The 16,798-nt window shown below is 41.4% G+C and overlaps 1 protein-coding gene across 1 annotated transcript in view; it reads right to left on the reverse strand.

The window, feature by feature from the left end:
* The window catches only part of POP1 (POP1 homolog, ribonuclease P/MRP subunit), a 45,748-nt gene that overhangs the window by 26,051 nt on the left and 2,899 nt on the right, over positions 1–16,798 (reverse strand). The window contains exons 2-7 of the mRNA XM_003943037.3: positions 12,770–12,913; positions 8,525–8,692; positions 7,767–7,942; positions 5,455–5,703; positions 1,627–1,714; positions 1,009–1,196 (exon numbers count right to left, since the gene is read on the reverse strand). Of these exons, the coding sequence (XP_003943086.3) occupies positions 1,009–1,196; positions 1,627–1,714; positions 5,455–5,703; positions 7,767–7,942; positions 8,525–8,692; positions 12,770–12,911 (1,011 nt within the window). The 5' untranslated portion in view covers positions 12,912–12,913. The remainder of the gene's footprint in view (positions 1–1,008; positions 1,197–1,626; positions 1,715–5,454; positions 5,704–7,766; positions 7,943–8,524; positions 8,693–12,769; positions 12,914–16,798) is intronic.

Raw genomic sequence — 16,798 nt, forward strand, 5'->3', positions numbered from 1 at the left:
ATATTATGAAAATGATATGATCACTCTGACTAAATTTTTTTTTAAGTGGTGAGTATGCCAAAGAACGGAAGCTAAGCTAAACGCAGTGTGAAAAAAATCATAAGAATTACTCAAAATAGCTTCTCATTACCAAATAGGCTCCAACTAGCACCTAGATACTAGTGAACTATTTCAATCATGGTGGAAACATTAGTTCAAATTCAACATTTCAAATAATTAATTCAAATAGCATTAAGGCTGGTTTTTATCTTTACTTCTGCTTATGACTTACTAAAAAAATGAGAGGTCAAGATTAGTTTCATTCTTTCTTTTTTTTTTTTTTTTTTTTTTTGAGACAGGGCTTCACTGTCACCCAGGCTGGAGTGCAGTGGCATGATTTCCTCTCACTGCAACTCTGCCTCCTGTGCTCAAAGCGGTCCTCCCGCCTCAGCCTCTCAAGTAGCTGAGACTACAGGCGCATGCCACCACTCCCAGCTAATTTTTGTCTTTTTTGCAGAGACAGGGTTTCACCATATTGCCCAGCCTCGTTTCAAACTCCTGGATTCAAGCGATCCGATTGCTTCAGCCTCTCAGTGTGGTAGGATTACAGGCATGAGAAATGATGCCTCACTCTGGCTTCATTCTATTTGATGAACAAGTTCTGGGGATCTAATGTACAGCATGGGTGGTGATAGATGTGTTACTTAATTTGATTGTTGTAATCATTACACAACATGTATATCAAATCATTGTACCGTATCCTTTGATTATATTACCTTTTTGTCAATTACATTTTTAAATAATTTTTTTAATAAAAATTTTTTAAGTTTTTTAAATAAAATTTTTAAATAAAAATGTTTAAAGTTTTTTTAAAATTTCACTTCACTCAATATTCATAGACTCCCCCCATATACAAATATCAAACTATCAGACAAACTTTTACACTATTTATATTTCTACAGTATTGACTTCCAGCAGTAATCAAAAACGTAGTTTCAGAATGATGGGAAATAACCTGAAGGACTATACCTGTTTAAGGGTTGGATGAAGCCAGATCCACAGCTGCCTGCTCTCAGAAGTGTCACCAGGGGTCCTCTGGGACTTCCAGATAAATGTCACAGGCCCAAGCATTTCTCTGGGATATTTATTTGCCCGATAAAGCACAAGGCTCCCTTGGCGCTTTCCAGACAAGCAATGAACTGCCGCAAACGTCAGCCCTGTTCAGCATCAACAAAAGCAAAATTCCCTGATTCCACGTACTGAGACTGCAGTCCTATTTCCTGATAGCCACACTGTCGTTTACTGTCTGCCTCCATGAAAGGTAAAATTTTAGTTTTCAGGATTGTTGAGATCAAAGCCTGGCACACAGTAAGTTCTCAATAAATATGTGTTAAATGAATAATGAGAGCTTCAAGTTTCTTTCTGTCAAGTTCCCTCCACCAGCAAAATGACTCTATCACTTTACACTGGACAATGTTAGAAGTGATTGAAAAGCCACCCCAACTGTTCACATTTCATTGGGAATGATTAGTGTCTCATGCATTTTTCTATATGATTGAATTCCAAAATGTTTACAATAGATACTTCTTTACGAAATGAATAAATCTACAAAGACTGAAATAGAACTCAGCTTTAAAAGAAGTTTACCTGTGTCTATACTACACATTCCAGAAAGCGCCTTTAGTATTTCTTCCTCTTTGCCCTTCAACTCCAAACAACAGTAGTAGGATAAATCCTGCACAAAAGGGGAGACACAGTTAAGTACTTAGGACTACACAGGTGAAACTGCTAAGCCAAAAGCCACATCACAAAACCTTTAGAGGCTTAAGACACAAAACAAATGGCTAAAGCTATATACTCTTAAGTCAAAATCTAAACCTTTTTAGGGGAAAAAAATATCTAAACCTGTCCATTCCTATTACCTTAGCAAATATTTTTAAACCAATCTGAACCAAAATAAAAATGAATCTCCATTTAAAATGTAAGTTACTTACTTTTTAGACAATCTATGTTTTATCCCATATTCATAAACAGGTTCTATGAAGGATATATATATAACTGCTGCTTCTAAGTAAAGAAACATTCACCCCTGAAACCTACCTAAGGTAAGAAACTAGAGTAAAATAAGCAAAACAGTAATGAATTCTGCAAAATTATGCTCAGGTTGTTCAATCTGGTTAGTTAATTCAGGACCTCAAGATTACTTAACACTAACCCTAGAGACACAATATTACAATTAATCCATCCCGTATTTCTTTCATGCTGTCTTGACCATGATACGCAACTTTAAGCACAGAAAGTAAAATAACACACAATTTTAGGTAAGATGAAGAGAGATCAGACTAAGCTAATGAAATGAATGTTAAAAGTCTGAATAGTTATAGTATCCATAATAATAGTTACAGTAGTCAGTTTTGTTTTGTTTTTGAAACAGGGTCTCACTCTGTTGCCAATGCTGGAGTACAGTGGCACAATCACAGCTCACTACAACCTCAACTTCCTGGGCTCAAGCAATCCTTCTGCCTCAGCCTCCCAAGTGGCTGCCACCACACCCAGCTTTTTCGTTTTTTTTTTTTTCGGTAGAGACAGAGTCTCAGTATGTTGCCCAGACTGGTCTTAAACCCCAGGACTCAAGCAATCCTCTTGCATCAGCCTCCCAAAGTGCTGTGAGTATAAGCATGAGCTACCATGCCTGGTCTGTAATAGTTAACAGTCACTGAAGGGTTACTGAGTGCCAGCAGTGAGTTAATTCCTTACATGAGCTATCATTTAGTCTTCCTGACAACCAGATGTACCAAGTATGGTTATCTTATCTGATAGACAAGGACACTGTGACACAGAGATTGTTACTTGAACAAAGACACAGAGTCATTAAGTGGAGAAGCCAGAACTCTAATCAGGCTCAGTGATCCATCAAACCAAGCCCTCTGCTATAGCACCTTTAAGCAATTTCAGTACATTCAGCAACTAGAACTAAAAGGCAAATTATATCTATGATTCTGACAACACATATTAATTGATATGATCATTCACACAAAGAAATCTTCCCATACAGTGACCAGCTCTGAGCTGTCAGTGGCCACAGGAACCTTATCCAAATGTGTACAAAGTGACAGCAGAGATTAATGGTTATGAATGTGGAACCCTGGAGTTAGGCAACTGGGCTCAAATCTCAACCTCAATACTCATTGGCCATACGGTCATGGGTTAATTACCTAACATCTCTGTATCTCAGTTTCCCCATCTATAAAATGAAAATAATGGTAACTTCTTACCTCATACCACTGTGAGGATTAAATGAGTAAACACATACAAAGCATTTAAAACAAGATAGGGCATATATTAAGCACTCACTGATATTGGTTAGTATTACCTATTATTTTCTTACGTAGGGCTGATCAAATTTTACAGAAAATATCTGTTAATTTCAGCAAAAATTCTGCCCAAAATGAAAAGTAACTCATTAGCAGTGGAAAAAGTGCAGGCCAGGGGAATCAGCCACCCAAGGCTACGAAGGCCACCAACAAGCTGTGTGACCCTGGACAAGTCACTTCATCTCTCTAGAATCAATGAGAATGAGGAACTCAACTATAATCTATGATTTTGGCTGCTGAGTTCTCAAATCAAAGACTCCTAAAAGGTCCTCTTCTTTGGGAAGCCGAGGAGGGTGGATCACGAGGTCAAGAGATCGAGACCATCCTGGTCAACATGGTGAAACCCCGTCTCTACTAAAAATACTAAAAATTAGCTGGGCATGGTGGCATGTGCCTGTAATCCCAGCTACTCAGGAGGCTGAGGCAGGAGAATTGCTTGAATCCAGGAGGCGGAGGTTGTGGTGAGTCGAGGTCCCGCCATTGTACTCCAGCCTGGGTAACAAGAGCGAAACTCCAACTCAAAAAAAAAAAAAAAAAAAAAAGGTCCTCTTATTCACTTCACACTCATTAAAATGACTATGATCGAATAAGTAAGTAAATAAATAAGTAGCAAGTACTGACAAGGATGTGGAGACACTGGAACCCTTGTGAATTGCTGGTGGGAATGTAAAGTAATATGGTTGCTATGGAAAATGGTAAGGCAACACGTCAAATAATTGAACACAGAATTACCGTATAATCCAGCAATTATACTTCTGGGGATATACTCAAAAGGACTGAAAGCAGGGATTGTAATGATATTTGTATGCCCATGTTCACAGCAGCATTATTTACAATAGCCAAAAGGTGGAAGCAAGCCAAGTGCCCACTGACAGATAACTGGACAATCAAGATACGGTACACACCAATTCTGACACATGCCATAGCAAGGATGAATCTGAAGACATTATGCTATGTGAAATAAGCCAGTCACAGAAAGACAAATATTGTACGATTTCACTCATATGAAGTACTTACAGGATCAAATTAATAATAGGCAGACAGTAGAACGGTGGCTGCCAGGGGCTGAAGGAATGGGGAGTTAGTGGTTAATGAGTCCAGGGTTTCAGTGTGGAAGGATAAAAAAGTTCCGGAAATGCATGGTGGTACTGATTACACAACATAAATGTACTTAATGCCACAGAACTGTACATTTTAAATAGTTCAATGGTTTTGTTATGGATACTTTACCGCAATTTTTTTAAAAAGATTACTGTATTGATTATTCTACTACATTACTCTCAAGCGGTATCAAAGGACACCAAAAATGATGGCTTTCAAAATTTGGCCAAGGCCATTCTACCATTGAAAGATAGGCTTTTCCACAAAGAACAAATTTCCAAATATGTATTGGAAGAAATAGAAAGCAACTGAATTAGCTACTAAGAGGAGGGAGCAATCAGTACTATGAAGAGGCTCTAAAATAATCTGTCCTCTCAAAGAGTTTAAAATTTAAAACATCCTGCCCAGCATCCCACTGACCCATAAACACCCAGACCAGCATTTTGAACCCTGCTCAGGGTACACAATAGCTTCTCAAATATCTGTTTTTGATGAAGGACTGCTTGATTTATCTATACAGAACAAAGCTTGATATGATCAACAAGACCTGCACGATTTGGTTCCTGCTCATTTCTCCAGCCTAACTTCACCCTGATGTTGCCTTGCAGTGCTTCTCTTCATCTCTATCACACAGAATTGATTCCAGTTCTTTACTCTCACCTGGCTTCCTTCTGCCTTCCCCCTCTCCCATCTTATCCCTGCGAGCTCAGCTCAAGCAGCACTGTGGGGGATGCCTTCCAGTCAGGTTAGAAATGCTCATCGTACTGTATGCTTTTCCCTTCAATCAGGTATCTGGTAAACTGTTAGATAAACGTCAGTCCCCTGCTAACTTGAGGCTGCCTGATCTCCAGCATCTGGCAAAGGGCTTGGGCCTCATGCTCGGGAATCATTTTTAAAATGAATAACCACATAAACGGGGCTTGACATACCACAAACTATTCCAAAGGTTTCTATGGGAAAGGATCAAACGAAAACAAGAAAGCCCACTGGAAAAGCGTACCTGCAGGAGGCACCGGTTGGTCATGGCTCGATAGCAGGCTCTGTGGCTCTTGACCGTCGGCCTCTCCCCAAGGCAGTAGCCCCACTTCTTGACCATGTGAAACCGCTTGGCGTGCCAGATATGAGTTTCTAACCAAATGTTCTTCTTTTGTCTACGGTTAAATTCTAGTGTCCGGTTCATGTGACATCTTCGAGCTTTATGGCATTTATTTTTTGAATGTTCTTTTTTCTGATGTACAGCTTTCTCCGCCTATAGGTTCAAGAAGACAGACATCCCAGTTTGTAAGAATCTCACAACAGAGTTAATGGCTAGGAATTCAAACAAATAACTTCAGTTTAAGTAGAATATTTTACAGATCCCATTAGTTTGCTTAAATTTTTAACTTGGTTCCTCCAATGTAAGTAGAGAAGTAAGACAATGGAAAGAGTGGATATTTTAGAACTAGGCAGACTAGGAAGGAGGCACGGTTCTATTACTCACTAACTGGGCAAGTTTCCTGGAATATGAAAACCAGAATACTTATAAAATGTTCAACACAGCCAGGTGTGGTAGCTCACACCTGTAATCCCAGCACTTTGGGAGGCCAAGATAGGCAGATCACTAGGTCAGGAGTTCGAGACCAGACTGGCCAACATGGTGAAAACCCGTCTCTACTAAGATACAAAAAATCAGCCAGCCGTGGTGGCGTGCACCTGTAGTCCCAGTTACTTGGGAGGCTGAGGCAGAATTGCTTGAACCTGGGAGGCAGAGGTTATAGTGAGCCAAGATCATGCCACTGCACTCCAGCGTGGGTGACAGGGCAAGACTCTGTCTCAAAAAAAAAAAAAAAAAAATGTTCAACACAGTAACACAAGCTTAATATATCTATTAATATTAAAAAGCAAAAAAGCAAGAAAAAAGAAATCAAATGCTAGCTTCTTGTCATTTTAACCTGTAGAACTGTAACTGAAACCAAAAACTTAAGACCAAAATTAATAGAAGTGAGGAAAACCCACATATTTCATTTCAGTTAGGTTACAGACAGACACATGCTAAATGTTATCACTGGGAAACAGCCATTACATCAAATCTAGAAAGTATAAAATTCCTTGTTAGTTTTCACTCTTGAACTCAAACGCCACTACCAGCGTCGCAATGGTAAACAGAAGGTTGCTCAATAAATGGGTTTTAAACCAACTGGTAAAGTCATGGGACTAATCTTAGAATGTTCAAGTCTAGAATTCTGGTGAAGCCAAAACAAATTAGACTTGTACAAAAATTAAAACCCAGTTCAAGTTTTCAACTCTGAAAAAGTCAAAAGGCAAATGCTAAGCATTGATGCTGCCTTTTTTTAACCTTCCTACCCAAAGCTGGCCACACCCCAAAAACACAGATCCAAAACCACTTGGTAAGAGGTCAGATGATTTTTTTTTTTTTTAAGTATCTAGACAGGGAAAGTCAACTATTCAACACTCTTAAAAGAGAGGAGTATCAAATGCTATATTTCAAAGCACCTATAATGGCCAACTGCCTGCTAATTTGGCTTGGAGGGAAGAAGTCTGGATAATGATTAAATCAAAGACATGCAAAAACCATGAGTGTGTCGTTTTCCGGGGCTTTTTTTTTTCTTTTTAGACAAGGCATCACTGTTGCCCAGCCTGGAGCACAGTAGGGCAATCACAGCTCATTGCAGCCTCAACCTCCCCCGACTCAGGGGATCCTCCCATCTCAGCCTTTTGAGTAGCTAGGACAACAGACACACATACACCACCACACCCAGCTAATTTTAGGATTTTTTTTTTTACAGAGATGAGATTTCATCATGTTGCCCAGGCTGGTCTTGAACTCCGGAGCTCAGGCAATCTGCTCACCTCAGCCTCCCAAAATGCTGGGATTACAGGCATAAGCCACCCTGCCCAGCCTTGGTTTTTATTTTTAATAAATTCTATTAGGTTAATATTTCTTTTTTTTTTTTTTTTTTTTGAGACGGAGTTTCGCTCTTGTTACCCAGGCTGGAGTGCAATGGCGCGATCTCGGCTCACCGCAACCTCCGCCTCCTGGGTTCAAGCAATTCTCCTGCCTCAGCCTCCTGAGTAGCTGGGATTACAGGCACGTGCCACCATGCCCAGCTAATTTTTTGTATTTTTAGTAGAGACAGGGTTTCACCTCATTGACCAGGATGGTCTCGATCTCTTGACCTCGTGATCCACCCGCCTCGGCCTCCCAAAGTGCTGGGATTACAGGCTTGAGCCACCGCGCCCCGCTAGGTTAATATTTCTCAATTTCTTCTAGGAGCTACTAACCTAAGCATTTACACTAACCAGAACTCCTACCTCTTTCTGGGCTATCTCCTGTAACCGTCTGGGAAGGCGTTTGACATTGTGGCTCATGGCTCTTCGTCGCATGTGCCGTGGCAGGGTCTGGAAAACCAGTGAATTCGAAGACTTCTGGGTCACAGCTTTTAACATAGCGCTGATTTCAGCAGCTCGTGCTTGAGCAAAAGTAGAAGCTGTTGAAGGAAATGACAATGTCATTAAACACAAACCTTGAATTAACATTGGAGAATAAACGGGGTACTGGGGAAACTTAAGTGAATTCCTCCACCAAGAAGGCATAGAGACCAGAAAGCACATCTAAGGTATTTACAAGGAATATAGAGTTTAACATGGATGGGGATCATAGGGTGAAGAACAGGAGAAAGAGGCTGGAAAGGGCCTGGAAACAGGCCCTTTAAACAAAAGTTTGGTTGTCATTAGGGCGTACTCAATTTTCCATCTTTGGAGAATGCCGTGCTGAGTGTGGATGGCATATTTAAAACAAGAGGAGCATGGGGGTTGAGACAAAGCGGAACAGTTCATTAAAACTTGTAAGAAGACAAGTAAAAGACAGGAAGAGAAACTGAAGAAGGGAGAGCCACCAAGCCCAAGGAAGCTCTGGCCAGAGTCCAGGCTAGAGGTGAGAAGGGTCTGAAGTGAGAGGAGGAGAGAAGAGGCGGGGGAGGTAGAGCCAGGACCATGAGGAGGGCAGTTAGCTGCTGCATTAGACATGAAGAGCTCAAAATACAAGCAAACTGCACTTTACGAGTACCCACCAGTTATATACTTGGGGATCTCCTGAGATGTACCCTCGGGACCTGCTTTCCATCCTCCCTTTTTTCTAAACATCACTTTGGAGGAAGACTGCTCATTCACATCAGGGTCAGGCAGAGAATGGGGGTTGACTCTGGTTTGCCACTGCCGTGAAGTTCCCGGATGAGGCTCTAGTGTATTTTCAAAAAAGAAACATGTCACCTTTATCAGAGATAAAAATTATCGCGGAGAACTAATATTTGTTGGTGGCAATATTGACCTTGTTTTTAATCCTACAATCACCCTATAGAGTGGCTTTTACTACTTATTTTTAAAGAGGAATCTCACATAGGAAGGTGAATTAACTTACCCAAGGTCACAAAGCTAGTAGGTAGCACACAAGGTAATCATGTCAGGATGACATATAAAGGACCCTGGATATAACAGATACAGGTGAAATTGTCCCCTGTAAACAGTACAACATGAATTTCAAATCTAAGCTTCCTGCTAAGGTCTGAAGGCTTATGTCCCCCAAAATTCAAATGTTGAAATCCTAAACCCCAAAGTGATGGTATGAGGAGGTGGGGCCTTTAGGGGGTGATTAGGTCACAAGGGTGGGGCCCTCACGAATGAGATTAGTTTCCTTATAAAGGAGTGCTCAGAGACCCTCACTCCTTCCACCATGTGAGAATTCAGTAAAAAGGTGCTGTATATGAACCAGAAGGCTGGCTTCTTGATGTCGGACTTGTCAGTCCTCAGAACTGTGAGAAATACATTTGTTATTTATAAGCTAACCAGTAAGGTACGGGTTGAGTATCCCTCATCTGAAATAATTGGGACCAGAAGTGTTTCAAATTCCAATTTTTTTTTTTATTTTGTAGTATTTGTATATGTATAAAATGAGAACTTAGGGATGGAACCCAAGTCTAAAGACAAAATTCAGTTATGTTTCTTTCACCTTATACATATAGCCAGAATGTAATTTTATACAGTATTTTTAATCATTCTGTGCATGAAATTTTTTGCACATCATATACTTGAACCATCAGAAAGCAAAGGTGTCACGATCTCAGCCACCCTTGTGGACAATCTGTGATTGGCTGGCATCAGCATCCTTCCTGATTCTGAATCTATATGCTACTGATAAGCAGTCACTTTCTTACACTTATTCACATGTAAGTATTTAACAGTAAAAATTACATGCCATTTTATTTGTCTTTGTGGGTGTGTTTAGGTGGTGAAATCTGGGAGTGCTTGGAAAAAAGATACATCACAGCTGAAGGGGGCTGGGAACATCTTTCTTCCTGTGGGAATGCTGAATAAACTGTGTGTGGTGTGCCTTCATTTTGACTGTGACCCCAGCACATGAGATCAGATGTGGAATTTTCTACCTGTGATGTCATGTCAGTGCTTAAAAAGTTTTGGATTTTGGAGCATTTCAGACTTCAGATTTTTGGATTAGGAATGCTCAACCTGTATTTTGTTACAGCAGCCCAAACACCACTCCCTTCATACTCTAATCCACTTGATTGTGTATAGTCAGTCTTTTATCCTAATGCTCTGTCACACTCAAATTGAGAGCCACTATACTAAAGAAAGAATTAAAAGCAAAGTTCCAGGATGGGAGTGGTGGCTCACACCTCTAATCCCAGCACTTTGAGAGGCCAAGGTGGGCAGATCACTTGAGTTCAGGAGTTTGAGACCAACTGGGGCAATGTGGCAAAACTCTGTCTCTTCCAAAAAAAAAATTTTGCTGGGCACATTAGCACACGCTTGTAGTCCCAGCTACTTGGGAAGCTGAGGTGGAGGGAATCATCTGAGCCCAGAGGGTCAAGGTTGCAGCGAGCCATGATTGTGCCACTGTACTCCAGTGTGAGTGACAGAGTGAGACCCTGTTTCAAATATATATATATATATAATTTAGAAAGCAAAATTTCCAGCCGGGCTTGGTGGCTCACACCTGTAATCCCAGCACTTTGGATGGCTAAGGCAGGTGGATTCCCTGAGCTCAGAAGTTCAAGACCAGCCTAGGCAACATGGTGAAACCCCATCTCTACTGAAATACAAAAATTAGTCATGCGCCGGGCACGGTGGCTCAAGCCTGTAATCCCAGCACTTTGGGAGGCCGAGGCGGGTGGATCACGAGGTCGAGAGATCGAGACCATCCTGGTCAACATGGTGAAACCCCGTCTCTACTAAAAGTGCAAAAAAATTAGCTGGGCATGGTGGCACGTGCCTGTAATCCCAGCTACTCAGGAGGCTGAGGCAGGAGAATTGCCTGAGCCCAGGAGGCGGAGGTTGCGGTGAGCCGAGATCGCGCCATTGCACTCCAGCCTGGGTAACAAGGGCGAAACTCCGTCTCAAAAAAAAAAAAAAAAAAAAAAAATTAGTCATGCATGGCAGCGTGCACCAGAATTGCTTGAACCCGAGAGGCAGAGGTTGCAGTGAGCCAAGATCGTGCCACTGCACTCCAGCCTGGGCAACAAAGTGAGACTCCATTCTCCATAAAAAGAAACAAAAATGCAAAATTTCCAGACAAGTGTCTGGGCATTATGACTAGAAGACAACATTAAATATCTGTCTGTGGCCAGGTACAGTGGCTAATGTCTGTAATCCCAACACTTTGGGAGGCTGAGTCAGGTGGATCACTTGAGGTTAGGAGTTACAGACCAGCCTGGCCTACAGCGTAAAACCCTGTCTCTACTAAAAATACAAAAATTAGCCAAGAGTGGTGGCGCACGCCTGTAGTCCCAGCTACTTGGGAGGCTGAGGCAGGAGAAACACTCGAACCCAGGAGGTAGAGGTTGCAGTGAGCCAAGATCGCATCATTGTACTTTAACCTGGTTGACAGAGCAAGACTCTGTCTCAAAAAAAAAAAACAAACTGTATGTAAATTAAGGGATCAGTAGAGAATTTTATAGTGTTCCTGCTTATTTCAATTATGTTACTAATTATGAAGCCACTATAATCTTAGAACATTGTGAGGTTTAAATGAGATAAAATGTGTGAAAGGCTTATCACATAGCATGGTAGGCATCAACCGTAGGATCTAAATCTAGATCTTATGAATTTGACTCTAAAATTTTCTTCATCAGACCTGACCCACAGTTTTTTAAAGCATTACAAACAAGTTCTTGGCCACTTGCTTTGCTGTCTTCCCAAACTGGTACTTTCTACTGCTGCCTGAACGAACAACTGTGATCTTCCTTCATAAGGATCTAAAGTCAGCATACCAGTGAAATACAGATATGATGGCTATACTACATTTCTCTTAGGAAATATAGAAGTGTAATAATAATTGGTGTTAAGGTAGAAATAAAATATATCAGCTCTAAAATATGCATAGCCAATTTTCATTATGTATAGTAGTTATGTTACATATGGTCACTGAATTAAGTCGATGAATTAATGAAAACTGAACCATTCATTGGGGGTACATATATATCTCCATCTCTCATAGATTATAATCTTTTTTTATTCTTTTCTTTTTTTGAGACAGAGTCCCACTCTGTTACCCAGGCTGGAGTGCAGTGGCACAATCTTGGCTCACTGCAACATGTATCTCCCAGGTTCAAGCAACTCTTCTGCCTCAGCCTCCCGAGTGGCTGGGACAACAGGCACGCGCCACCATGCCTGGCTAATTTTTGTATTTTGAGTAGAGACAGAGTTTTGCCATGTTGGCCAAGCTGATCTCGAACTCCTGACATTAGGTGATCTGCCCATCTCAGCCTCCCAGAGTGCTGAGATTACAGGTGAGAGCCACCGCACCTGGCCATATTATAATCTTAAGTCCTAAAACCAACCCATCCTGGTAGAATCCATTTCCTTTATTTTGTAAAAGAGAAAATGAAATCTAGAAATGCTAAGTGACTTGCATGAGGCTGCCCCAGGACTGAGAGTCAAACCCCAGGAGAGCTGGAGTTTCTTGCACTGTACTGCCCTGCCCCTGTACTGCCTCCATCCTCTGGCCATTTCTGGATGAAGGATGGGAAGCTCAGCTGATAACGTAAACATGGGGCAACTCAAAACTTTTTCTGCTCTATGTATGTCCATGAATGATAGCCAAAGCTCCACGGCTATAGATTTTGGGACTACAAATAAGCTTTGGCAAGTAGGCAAACTTGCAAGTAGAAAATTGAAAAATAATGAGGGTCTCCTGTAACTGTTTATAATTCAGTTCATTTACTATTTAGATAATGACTATCAAAAGAGTTGACAAAAGCAATTTGGTCAAAATGGGAGTGGAGAGAGCATCATGTGTCTCTTACCTTGTTTTTGAGCTTGGAAAGGTTTTCCACCTCCATTGTGGTGCTTTACACCTCTGTCAGCCACAAAGCCAGAGGACAGAGTCACATTGGTAGGCTGGTTTCTCATTTTCTTAGCATGTTTTCTTTCTTTTGCATTAGACATTTCTAGAAAGGAAGTAATACATTTAATACAGGGAAAGGAAACTTCCACTTGAAAATAAAAATAAACTTAATGAATAAATATTCGTGTGATTCAAGATAAGTCTACTGACGGAACAACCCTATTAGTACATTCCAGTTTGCACTGCCAAATCATATACAACTGTTGATACCACATAAAGTCTGTTAGAAGAATGAAAAATGAGATAAGATTGATATGGGTGATAAAAAATTTTTTTAATTAGTTCAAACACTTTATCTTGATTCTTAGGTGAAATAAGACCCACTTGAATCAATGAAATATAGAACACCCTATTCCAAAAGGATAAACTTTATTAAAAACAACACAAATTACTGATGTTTTCATTTCTACTACTTAGATGAGGCCAGCTATGTATTTAATTTATAATATTAATAGATAATGATTTCTTTCGATTTGAAGCAATATAAGGACAAAAGCATAGTGGGAGCCCAACTGATTTATCACTCAGTAGTTCCCAACTTTCAAACTCAACATCTCCTATTTTCACTGATTCAGTTTGCAGCAGCTGTTTTCTATTTTGATATGAAATGACTGTTATAACCTATTAGACACATATCAAGACATACCCTACAATAAATGCCCTAACTGTAACATAAAGGAGAACTAAGAAGTAATTTTAATAAAATAATATTAACTATTTTGTGGTAAAATAATAGTAACTATTTTGCCACAACTATACTAGATGATATTATGAAACAGATTTTGAACCCAGGGGATAATGACATCCCCACAGGCATCAGCACAGTCATTGGCACAATCCATAAAGCTGGATAAGGGTCCTAGAAGCCCTCCAACCCCGATGTAACCGTCATTAACTCTTGTTGCTGACTGTAGGAAATCTGAAGGGCCCTATACATGGAAACACTAGGAGGCAGGGGAGCTCAGAGCAGCTGATATTTACCAAGCTGTTCTCAAAGCAGTTCAATATTTTAATGCCAGTCTTTACTTCTACCTATACACAGAATTACCATGAATTCAACAGCCACAAAGGCAATGCAGCACAGGTGTGTTGTACCAGCACCTCAAAGAGAAGATAACAATGCCACTGATGATGTAATTTTCCAAATTGGTAAACACTCCTTAGTAAAGTAGCACCCTCAACAAAAGTACAAACTTGCGGGCCGGGCGCGGTGGCTCAAGCCTGTAATCCCAGCACTTTGGGAGGCCGAGACGGGTGGATCACGAGGTCAAGAGATCGAGACCATCCTGGTCAACATAGTGAAACCCCGTCTCTACTACAAATACAAAAAATTAGCTGGGCATGGTGGCGAGTGCCTGTAATCCCAGCTACTCAGGAGGCTGAGGCAGGAGAATTGCCTGAACCCAGGAGGTGGAGGTTGCGGTGAGCCGAGATCGCGCCATTGCACTCCAGCCTGGGTAACAAGAGCGAAACTCCGTCTCAAAAAAAAAAAAAAGTACAAACTTGCTTTAATTTATTGCATTCCTGGAAAATTCAGTGCATACTAAAACTGTGTAACAGGCCGGGCACAGTGGCCCACGCCTGTAATCCCAGCAGTTTGGGAGGCTGAGGCGAGCGCATTTGAGGTCAGGAGTTCAAGACCAGCCTGGCTACCACGGCGAAACCCCATCTCTACTAAAATACGAAAATTAGTTGGGTGCAGTGGTGCACACCTGTAGTCCCAGCTACTCGGGAGGCTAAGACAGGAGAATCGCTTGAACCCAGGAGGTGGAGGTTGCAGTGAGGCGAGATTACACCACTGCACTCCAGCCTAGGCAACAGAGCAAGTCTCTGTCTCAAAAAACAAAAAAAAAAAAACAAAAACCTGTGTAACCAATAATTTTATATAAATTAGGCACTGGACTATTGTGGGGCTTTTCTGTACATGGCAGGCTGGCTAGCTAACATCCCTGTTCCTGCACAATAAATGCCAACAATGTTAGCCCAATTATTATTCCAACCAAAACACCTGCACAAACGTCCAAAATGCCAGCCACATCAGGATTTGCCCACTCCCACTGAGAGCCACTAAGTTAACTACCCGCCCCCTTCACTCACTTCCTTTTCCAACGCAAGACCTCATACAAAATTAAGACTGGCAGGCCGGGCGCGGTGGCTCAAGCCTGTAATCCCAGCACTTTGGGAGGCCGAGGCGGGTGGATCACAAGGTCGAGAGATCGAGACCAACCTGGTCAACATGGTGAAACCCCGTCTCTACTAAAAATACAAAAAATTAGCTGGGCATGGTGGCGCGTGCCTATAATCCCAGCTACTCATGAGGCTGAGGCAGGAGAATTGCCTGAACCCAGGAGGCGGAGGTTGCGGTGAGCCAAGATCGCGCCATTGCACTCCAGCCTGGGTAACAAGAGCGAAACTCCGTCTCAAAAAAAAAAAAAAAAAAAAAAAAAAATTAAGACTGGCGTATAGTGGTTAAGGGCTTTCACTATGGAGTTTGAAAGACGCGGGTTCAAATTCCTTCTTTACACTTTTTAGTTACATAATCTTAGGAAAATGACTTTCTCTCTTTCAGCCTCAGCCTCTTCCTCTACAAGTTGCTGTGATAATTAAATAAACATTATATACAGGCCAGGTGCGATGGCTTATGCCTATAATCCCAGCACTATGGGAGGCCAAGGTGGGTGGATCACTTGAGGCCAGGAGTTCAAGACCAGCCTGGCCAACATGGTGAAATCCCATCTCTACTAAAAAATACAAAAATGAGCCCGTTGTGACAGCATGCACCGTAATCCCAGCTTCTCGGGAGGCTGAGGCACGAGAATCTCTTGAACTCAAGAGGCGAAGGTTGCAGCAAGCCGAAATCACCTCACTGCACGCCAGCCTGGTGATAGAGTGAGACTCTGTCTCAAAATAAATAAACAAACAAACATATACACACTGTATACAGTTTTGGCTTTGGAAAGTGCATATACACAACTCACTTAGCACGGGGCTTTATGCTAACTAAAGGCTCAGTTTATGGTAGCTATTATTCTTAAATAATAAATAACAGGGATTGATGCCATTTCACTGTCTCCCTCCACTAATTTCAGCTAAATGGAAGATAACTATATCTACAAGCAAAAACATTTTTCAAATTAAACAGTATGAAGAAAGTAAATGGAGTTCTGCAGAACCGGTTGGCTAGTGAAGCACATGACTGAGATCAGGCAGCATTAAAAGCCATTCAGAATATTTTCCAGAACAACTTAGCTAACCTACTATTACCTGCTTGAATCAGAACTCACCAGCAAGACTAGACAAGACTACCATAGGAACTCTAGCTCTGCTCAAGATTAGAATGGGCCAAGAAAAGGCTCCTGCTGGAGGATTAGGATAACCCTGGGAACATCCCTGAGCTTTGGGTCCAGACTAAAATACGAACAAATCGAACTAGCGGTGGTCCTCTATCAGCAGAAGGGAATGAATATAAGACGCATCTTTATGAAGTCGTACAATTTAGTTTAAAAGTTTCCAGAAGCCCAATGTGGTGGCTCACACCTATAATGCCTGTACTTTGGGAGGCCAAGGAGGATTGCTTGAGCTCAGGAGTTCAAAACCAACCTGGGCAACATAGTAAGACCTCATCTCTACAAAAAATAAAAAAATAAGCTGGGCATGGTTATGCATTTGTGGTCCCACCTAACCAGGAGGCTGAAGTGGAACGATCACTTGAGACAGGGAGGTCAAGGCTGCAGTAAGTGAGCCTTGATGACATTACTGCACTCCAGCCTGGGTGACAGAGCAAGACCCTGTCTCAAAAACAACAACAAAAAAGTTTCCAGAAGGAATCTTAACTCTTATCTTCACCTTCAAGTCAGTTTTGTCAAAACTTTAATAAGCACTAAATATGTGCCACCTTTATGAAAATATTTTCCCCAAATCTTCAAAT

Source organism: Saimiri boliviensis, chromosome 15 (assembly GCF_048565385.1).
Source record: "Saimiri boliviensis isolate mSaiBol1 chromosome 15, mSaiBol1.pri, whole genome shotgun sequence".
NCBI classification, from domain to species: domain Eukaryota; kingdom Metazoa; phylum Chordata; class Mammalia; order Primates; family Cebidae; genus Saimiri; species Saimiri boliviensis.